Source organism: Oenanthe melanoleuca, chromosome 22 (assembly GCF_029582105.1).
Source record: "Oenanthe melanoleuca isolate GR-GAL-2019-014 chromosome 22, OMel1.0, whole genome shotgun sequence".
Taxonomy (NCBI): Eukaryota; Metazoa; Chordata; class Aves; order Passeriformes; family Muscicapidae; genus Oenanthe; species Oenanthe melanoleuca.
Window position 1 is genome coordinate 3,530,237 of NC_079355.1, and position 10,218 is coordinate 3,540,454.

Sequence of the window (10,218 nt, forward strand, 5' to 3'; positions counted from 1 at the left end):
ATTTGGGATTTGGGAATCCAGGATTTTGGGATTTCAGAATTTGGGGATTTGAGAATTCTGGAATTTCGAATTCGGAATTAGGGAATCCAGGAATTCAGGATTTGGGAATTCCCATTTTCCATGGTGTGCACGGGGTGCTGCTCCTGCCTGGACCACATCGTCACCTACCTGTTCCAAACCCCATTTTAACCCCATTTCCCCCATTTTAACCCCATTTTTATCCCATATTTTCCCATTTTTCCCCCATTTTAACCCCATTTTTATCCCATATTTTTCCCCCATTTTAACCCCATTTTTATCCCATATTTTCCCATTTTTATCCCATTTTTACCCCATTTTTACCCCTCAGACACCATGGTGTGCACGGGCTGCTGCTCCTACCTGGACCACATCGTCACCCACCTGTTCCAAACCCCATTTTAACCCCATTTCCCCCATTTTTACCCCGTTTTTGCCCATTTCAGACACCATGGTGTGCACAGGGTGCTGCTCCTGCCTGGACCACATCGTCACCCACCTGTTCCAAACCCCATTTTAACCCAATTTCCCCCATTTTAACCCCATTTTTATCCCATTTTAACCCCATTTTAACCCCATATATACTATTTTTTTCCCATTTTTACCCCTCAGACACCATGGTGTGCACAGGCTGCTGCTCCTGCCTGGACCACATCGTCACCCACCTGTTCCAAACCCCATTTTAACTCAATTTCCCCCATTTTAACCCCATTTTAACCCCATTTTTATCCCATTTTAACCCCATTTTAACCCCATTTTTACCCCACAGACACCATGGTGTGCACGGGCTGCTGCTCCTGCCTGGACCACATCGTCACCCACCTGTTCCAAACCCCATTTTAACCCAATTTCCCCCATTTTAACCCCATTTTAACCCCATTTCCCCATTTTAACCCCATATATACTATTTTTTTCCCATTTTTACCCCTCAGACACCATGGTGTGCACGGGGTGCTGCTCCTGCCTGGACCACATCGTCACCTACCTGTTCAAGCAGCTCTCGCGCAGCACCAAGAAGAGATCGACGCCGCTGGCGCAGGAGAGCGACCGGTTCCTGCACATCATGCAGCAGCACCCCGAGATGATCCAGCAGGTGGGGCCCAGACACACCTGGGGAGGGGAGAAATACATGGGGAGGGGAAAAAATACATGGGGAGGGGAAAAATACATGGGGAGGGGAAAAAATACATGGGGAGGGGAAAAATACATGGGGAGACAAAAAATATGTGGGGAGGGAAAAAAATGCCTGGGGAGGGGAAAAAATTCACCTGGGAAGGGGAAAAAATTCTACCTGAGAAGGGAAAAAATACCTGGGGAGGGGAAAAAATACCTGGGGAGGGGAAAAAATTCACCTGGGAAGGGAAAAAAATACATGGGGAGGGGAAAAATACATGGGGAGGGGAAAAATACATGGGGAGGGGAAAAAATACATGGGGAGGGGAAAAATACATGGGGAGGGGAAAAAATTCACCTGGCAAGGGGAAAAAATTCTAACTGAGAAGGGAAAAAATACCTGGGGAGGGGAAAAAATACCTGGGGAGGGGAAAAATACCTGGGGAGGGGAAAAAATTCACCTGGGAAGGGGAAAAAATTCTACCTGAGAAGGGAAAAAATACCTGGGGAGGGGAAAAAATACCTGGGGAGGGGAAAAAATACATGGGGAGGGGAAAAATATCTGGGGAGGGTAAAAATACCTGGGGAGACTAAAAACTACCTAGGGAGGGGAAAGCAATATAGGGGGGGCTCAAAAAAATACCTGGGGAGACCAAAAAATACCTGGAGAAGGGAAAAAATACATGAGGAGACTGAAAAATACCTGGGGAGGGGAAAGCAATACAGGGGGGGTCCAAAAAATAGCAGGGGAGACCAAAAAATACCTAGGGAGGGGAAAAAATTCACCTGGGAAGGGAAAAATACCTGGGGAGGGGAAAAATATCTGGGGAGGGGAAAAATATCTGGGGAGGGGAAAGAAATACAGGGGAGGTTCCAAAAAATAGCTGGGGAGACCAAAAAATACCTGGGGAGGGGAAAAATACATGGGGAGGGGAAAAAATACCTGGGGAGACAAAAAAATAACCTGGGGAGGGTAAAAAGTACACCTGGGAAGGGGAAAATATACCTGGGGAGGGGAAAAAATAGATGGGGAGACTGAAAAATACCTGGGGAGACTGAAAAATACCTGGGGAGGAGAAAGCAGTATAGGGGGGGCTCCAAAAAATACCAGGGGAGACCAAAAAATAACTGGGGAGGGGAAAAATACATGGGGACACCAAAAAATATCTGGGGAGGGGAAAAGATACCTGGGGAGGGCAAAAAAATTTGGGATTGATGGGATCCATGGGATTGGGATTTGGGACAAGAGGGGATTTATGGGATGGGATTTATAGGATTTGGGGGATTTATGGGGTGGGATGGAATCCATGAGATTGGGATTTGGGATGGGGTGGAATTTGTGATGGGATCTGTGGGGATGGGACAGAATTTGGGATTGGATTGGTGCTGAGCTGGGATCCATGGGATCAATGGGATTGGGATGAGATTTGGGATTTGGGATTTGGGATAGGATTTGGGATGGGATGGGATCCATGGGCTGGGATCCAAGGGATCCATGGGATTGGGATGAGATTTGGGATTTGGGATTTGGGATGGGATGGGATGGGATGGGATGGGATGGGATGGGATGGGATGGGATGGGATGGGATGGGATGGGATCCATGGAATTTATGGGGTTGGGATGGGATCCCAGGGATCCATGGGATTGGGGTTTGGGATGGGATGGAATTTGTGATGGGATGCATGGGGTCTGTGGGAATGGGATGGAATTTGGGATTGGATTTGGGATTGGATTTGGGCTGGGCTGGGATCCGTGGGATTGGCATCCATGGGCTGCAATCCACAGGATTTGGGATTTGGGATCTGGGATCTGGGGTGAGGGGCCGTGCCCTTTAACCCCTTGGTGCCCGCAGATGCTCTCCACGGTGCTGAACATCATCATCTTCGAGGACTGCCGGAACCAGTGGTCCATGAGCCGGCCCCTGCTCGGCCTCATCCTGCTCAACGAGAAGGTGCGGGAGCGGCTCCGGGACCGCGGGGTCGCCCCGGGATGGTCCTTGGGGTGGTCCTTGGGGTGGGATGGTCCTTGGGATGGTCCTTGGGGTGGTCCTTGGGAATGGTCCTTGGGGTGGAATGGTCCTTGGGAATGATCCTTGGGATGGAATGGTCCTTGGGAATGATCCAGTGCATGGAATGATCCTTGGGAATCATCCTTGGGATGGAATGATCCTTGGGAATCATCCTTGGGATGGAATGGTCCTTGGGAATCATCCTTGGGATGGAATGGTCCTTGGGATGGTCCTTGGGATGATCCAATGGATGGAATGGTCCTTGGGATGGAATGGTCCTTGGGAATCATCCTTGGGATGGAATGGTCCTTGGGAATCGTCCTTGGGATGGAATGGTCCTTGGGATGGTCCTTGGGGTGGAACGGTCCTTGGGGATGATCCTTGGGATGATCCAGTGGGTGGAATGATCCTTGGGATGATCCTTGGGATGGTCCTTGGGATGGAATGATCCTTGGGATGGTCCTTGGGATGGAATGGTCCTTGGGATGGTCCTTGGGATGGAATGGTCCTTGGGAATGATCCAGTGGATGGAATGGTCCTTGGGAATCATCCTTGGGATGGAATGATCCTTGGGATGGTCTTTGGGATGGAATGGTCCTTGGGATGGAATGGTCCTTGGGAATGATCCTTGGGATGGTCCTTGGGATGGTCCTTGGGGTGGAATGGTCCTTGGGAATCATCCTTGGGATGGAATGATCCTTGGGAATCATCCTTGGGAATGGTCCTTGGGATGATCCTTGGGATGGAATGATCCTTGGGAATGATCCTTGGGATGGTCCTTGGGATGGAATGGTCCTTGGGATGGTCCTTGGGATGGAATGGTCCTTGGGATGGTCCTTGGGATGATCCAGTGGATGGAATGGTCCTTGGGATGATCCTTGGGATGGAATGGTCCTTGGGATGGTCCTTGGGATGATCCACTGGGTGGAATGATCCTTGGAATGATCCAGTGGGTGGAATGATCCTTGGGAATGATCCTTGGGATGGAATGATCCTTGGGAATGATCCTTGGGATGGAATCATCCTTGGGATGATCCTTGGGATGGAATGGTCCTTGGGATGATCCTTGGGATGGAATGGTCCTTGGGAATAATCCAGTGGATGGAATGGTCCTTGGGAATCATCCTTGGGATGGAATGATCCTTGGGGATGATCCTTGGGATGATCCTTGGGATGATCCACTGGGTGGAATGATCCTTGGGAATGATCCTTGGGATGGAATCATCCTTGGGATGATCCTTGGGATGGAATGATCCTTGGGATGATCCTTGGGATGATCCTTGGGATGATCCAATGGATGATCCTTGGAATGTCCCATGGCCAGGATCATCCTTGGAATGATTCCGTGCATAGAATGATCCTTGGGATGATCCTTGGGATGTCCCGTAGCCGAGATCATCCTTGGAATATCCAAAGCCAAGATGATCCTTGGAATGATCCTTGGAAAGATCTTTGGAATGATCCCATGGCCAGGATGATCCTTGGAATGATCCTTGGAATAATCCTTAGGATGATCTTGGAATGATCTGATGCTCGGGATGATCCTTGGAATATCCAAAGCCAGGATCATCCTTGGAATGTCCCATGGCTGGGATCATCCTTGAAATAATCCTTGGGATGATCCTTGGGATGATCTTTGGGATGATCCTTGGGATGATCCTTGGGATGATCCTTGGGATTATCTTTGGGATGATCTTTGGGATGATCCTTGGGATGATCCTTGGGATGATCCTTGGGATGATCTTTGGGATGATCCTTGGGATGATCCTTGGGATGATCCTTGGGATGATCTTTGGGATGATCCTTGGGATGATCCTTGGGATGATCCTTGGGATGATCCTTGGGATGATCTTTGGGATGATCCTTGGGATGATCCTTGGGATGATCCTTGGGATGATCCTTGGGATGATCTTTGGGATGATCCTTGGGATGTCCAAAGCCAGGATCGTCCTTGGAGCTGCACAATCCCAACCCCATCCCTCCAAATTCTGGGACGCTCCCTCCTTGCTCTCAGCATCCTGTGGGGTGGGGTGGGGTGGGGTGGGGTGAGCTCCATCCCAAACCCCAATCCCATGGAGTTAACCCCTGACTGTCCTGTCCCCAATCCCATGGAGTTAACCCCTCGCTGTCCTGTCCCCAATCCCATGGAGTTAACCCTTTGCTGTCCTGCCCCCAATCCCATGGAGTTAACCCTTTGCTGTCCTGCCCCCAATCCCATGGAGTTAACCCTTTGCTGTCCTGCCCCTCAATCCCATGGAGTTAACCCCTCATTGGCCTGTTCCCAATCCCATGGAGTTAACCCCTCGCTGTCCAGACCTCAAATCCCAATCCCATGGAGTTAACCGTTTGCTGTCCTGTCCCTCAATCCCATGGAGTTAACCCCTCACTCTCCTGCCCCCAAACCCCAATCCCATGGAGTTAACCCCTGACTGTCCTGTCCCCAATCCCATGGAGTTAACCCCTCGCTCTCCTGTCCCCAATCCCATGGAGTTAACCCCTCGCTGTCCTGCCCCCAGTACTTCTCGGACCTGCGGAACAGCATTGTGAACAGCCAGCCCCCCGAGAAGCAGCAGGCCATGCACCTGTGCTTCGAGAACCTGATGGAGGGCATCGAGCGCAACCTGCTCACCAAGAACAGGGACAGGTGGGATTTATGGGATTTATGGGATTTATGGGATAATGGGATCCATGGGGCATCGAGCGCAACCTGCTCACCAAGAACAGGGACAGGTGGGATTTATGGGATTTATGGGATAATGGGATCCATGGGGCATCCAGTGCAACCTGCTCACCAAGAACAGGGACAGGTGGGATTTTATGGGATTTATGGGATCCATGGGGCATCGAGCGCAACCTGCTCACCAAGAACAGGGACAGGTGGGATTTATGGGATTTATGGGATTTATGGGATAATGGGATCCATGGGGCATCGAGCGCAACCTGCTCACCAAGAACAGGGACAGGTGGGATTTATGGGATTATGGGATTTATGGGATCCATGGGGCATCGAGCGCAACCTGCTCACCAAGAACAGGGACAGGTGGGATTTATGGGATTTATGGGATAATGGGATCCATGGGGCATCCAGTGCAACCTGCTCACCAAGAACAGGGACAGGTGTGTGGGGTCAGGGGGTTTATGGGATTTATGGGATTATGGGATTTATGGGATCTATGGGGCATCGAGCGCAACCTGCTCACCAAGAACAGGGACAGGTGGGATTTATGGGATTTATGGGATAATGGGATCCATGGGGCATCGAGCGCAACCTGCTCACCAAGAACAGGGACAGGTGGGATCTATGGGATTTATGGGATTTATGGGATAATGGGATCCATGGGGCATCGAGCGCAACCTGCTCACCAAGAACAGGGACAGGTGTGTGGGGTCAGGGGGTTTATGGGATTTATGGGATTATGGGATTTATGGGATCCATGGGGCATCGAGCGCAACCTGCTCACCAAGAACAGGGACAGATGGGATTTTATGGGATTTATGGGATAATGGGATTTATGGGATAATGGGATCCATGGGGCATCCAGCGCAACCTGCTCACCAAGAACAGGGACAGGTGGGATTTTATGGGATTTATGGGATTTATGGGATAATGGGATTTATGGGGCATCGAGCGCAACCTGTTCACCAAGAACAGGGACAGGTGGGATTTATGGGATTTATGGGATCATGGGATGGGATTTGGGATGGGATTTATGAGATGGGATAATGGGATTTGGGGCATCGAGTGCAACCCTCACCAAGAACAGGGACAGGTGGAGTCCTGGGATCATGAGATTTGGGATGGGATAATGGGATGGGATCCATGGGATCATGGGATGGGATTTATGGGATGGGATCATGGGATGGGATTTGGGATGGGAGTTTAAATATCCACACCTTCCACAATCCCAGGGGGTCCAGGCTGGCCTGGGACACTTTTAGGGATGCAGAAACAAATTATTTCCCTCTGGGAATCCCATCCCATTATCCCATCCCATATCCCATATCCCATCCCATCCATTATCCCATCTCATCCCATTATCCCACCCCATTATCCCATTATCCCACCCCATTATCCCATCCCATCCCATCCATTATCCCATCCCATCATCCCATTATCCCATCCCATCCCATCATCCCATCATCCCCATTATCACATATCCCATCCCATCCCATCATCCCATCCCATCCCATCCATTATCCCATCCCATCCCATTATCCCACCCCATTATCCCACCCCATTATCTCATTATCCCACCCCATTATCCCATCCCATCCCATTATCCCATCCCATTATCCCATCCCATTATCCCATCCCATTATCCCACCCCATTATCCCACCCATTATCCCACCCCATTATCCCATTATCCCACCCCATTATCCCATTATCCCATTATCCCATCCTATCCCATTATCCCATCCCATTATCCCACCCCATTATCCCATCCCATTATCCCATCCCATCCCATTATCCCATCCCATTATCCCATCCCATTATCCCACCCCATTATCCCATCCCATCCCACCCCATTATCCCATCCCATCCCATCCATTATCCCATCCCATCCCATTATCCCACCCCATTATCCCATCCCATTATCCCACCCCATTATCCCATTATCCCACCCCATTATCCCACCCCATTATCCCATCCCACCCAATTATCCCATCCCATTATCCCATCCCATTATCCCACCCCATTATCCCATTATCCCATCCCACCCCATTATCCCATCCCATTATCCCATCCCATTATCCCACTCCACCCCATTATGCCACCCCATTATCCCATTATCCCGTTATCCCACTATCCCACCCCATTATCCCATTATCCCACCCCATTATCCCATCCCATCCATTATCCCATCCCATTATCCCATCCCATTATCCCATCCCATTATCCCATCCCATTATCCCATCCCACCCCATTATCCCACCCCATTATCCCATTCCATATCCCATATCCCATCCCATCCCATCCCCATTATCCCATCCCATTATCCCATTATCCCATTATCCCAGTATCCCATCCCATCCCATTATCCCATCCCACCCCATTATCCCATCCCATTATCCCATCCCATTATCCCATCCCATTATCCCATTATCCCATTATCCCATCCCATTATCCCATCCCACCCATTATCCCACCCCATTATCCCGTCCCATTATCCCATCCCATATCCCATATCCCATCCCATCCCATCCATTATCCCATCCCATCCCATTATCCCACCCCATTATCCCATCCCATTATCCCATCCCATCCCATTATCCCATCCCATTATCCCATTATCCCATCCCATTATCCCATCCCATTATCCCAGTATCCCATCCCATCCATTATCCTTTCCCATTATCCCTTTATCCCATTATGCCATTATCCCACCCCATTATCCCATCCCATCCCATTATCCCACCCCATTATCCCATCCCATTATCCCATTATCCCATTATCCCATTATCCCATTATCCCATTATCCCATTATCCCATTATCCCATTATCCCATCATCCCATCATCCCATCATCCCATTATCCCATTATCCCATTATCCCATTATCCCATCCCATTATCCCATCCCATTATCCCGTTATCCCACTATCCCACCCCATTATCCCATTATCCCACTATCCCACCCCATTATCCCACTATCCCACCCATCCCATTATCCCATTATCCCATTCCATTATCCCATTATCCCATCCCATCCCATCCATTATCCCACCCCATTATCCCATTATCCCACTATCCCACCCCATTATCCCACTATCCCACCCCATTATCCCACTATCCCACCCCATTATCCCATTATCCCATTATCCCATTATCCCATTATCCCATCCCACCCCATTATCCCACCCATTATCCCACCCCATTTTCCCATCCCACCCCATTATCCCATCCCGTTATCCCACTATCCCACCCCATTATCCCACCCCATTATCCCGTTATCCCACTATCCCACTATCCCACTATCCCACCCCACCATCAATCCCCGCATCTCTCCCCCCTCCCACCAACCCAAACCCCTGACGGGAAGCGCTGCAGGACCCACCTCCCACATTCCCTGAGCCCACCCCAGCCCCACCCACCCACCCACCCAGCCGTGATTCCGGAGCTGTGCCCTGACAGCTGCTCCCCCCAGGTTCACCCAGAACCTGTCGGCGTTCCGGAGGGAGGTCAACGACTCCATGAAGAACTCGAGCTACGGCGTCAACAGCAACGACATGATGAGCTGACACTGCCAGCCTGGAGCAGCCACCCTCCCCAGAGGGAGCAGCAGCCTCAGCTCACCTGGGCAGGTGTTTTCCCATGGGGAAGGGACAGAATCCAGGTGCAGGAATTCCAAGGTGTTGTCTCTCTCTTTATTTTTTTTTTTTTTTTCCTTCCCCTCCTGGTCGGAATGTGGAACCCGCCAGAGCGAGAAACGCCTGCCTTGTATAAAAAACAAACAAACAAACAAAACAAAAAAAAAAAAAAAAAAAAAAATGTACATTTTTTCATAACATTTTGGAGCAAGGTTTATATTGAGTTTCAGAAAAATGAGAGAAAAAAAAAAAAAGACAAAAAAAAAAAAAAAAAAAAAGCGCGAAAAAATCACAAAAAAAAAAAACAACACAAAAAAACCAAAACGATTTAAAAAAAAAAAAAAATACAAAAAAAAAACAAAAAAAAAGACAAAAAGGAAAAAAAAAAAAAAAACAAAGTGTGATTGAAATTTTTACAGAGTCTGGTGCACCCAGTGCTGGTGTGAGGGTTGTGAATGTGAGTGAGGAAAGTGTGGCCTGAGCTTTATGGGCAGGGGGTGGCTGTGTGAAAGTGCAGAGATCTATTTAGTGAGACAAGCTGTAGAGAGAAGCAAAAAAACTCAAACAACACAAAAAAAACCACAAAATAAATAATAAAAAAAAACAAAAAAAAAAAAATTAAGAATAATAATATTAATAATAATAAAAAAAAAATCCACCACAAAAAAAAAAAAAAAAAGGCATTGTAAAATTCCAAATGTATATTTTTTCTTATTAAGAAGCCCCCCTCAAGAAGAAGAAAAAAAAAAAAAAAAAAAAAAAAAAAATTCA

General features: G+C 48.8%; 1 protein-coding gene across 1 annotated transcript in view; it reads left to right on the forward strand.

Moving 5' to 3' along the window:
• XPO7 (exportin 7) overlaps window positions 1-10,209 on the forward strand; it is a gene marked incomplete at its 5' end in the record, with an annotated part of 75,098 nt that extends 64,889 nt beyond the window's left edge. The window contains 4 exons of the mRNA XM_056508615.1: window positions 951-1,111; window positions 2,985-3,083; window positions 5,657-5,784; window positions 9,285-10,209. Of these exons, the coding sequence (XP_056364590.1) occupies window positions 951-1,111; window positions 2,985-3,083; window positions 5,657-5,784; window positions 9,285-9,378 (482 nt within the window). The remainder of the gene's footprint in view (window positions 1-950; window positions 1,112-2,984; window positions 3,084-5,656; window positions 5,785-9,284) is intronic.
• Window positions 10,210-10,218: the final 9 nt, after the last annotated feature.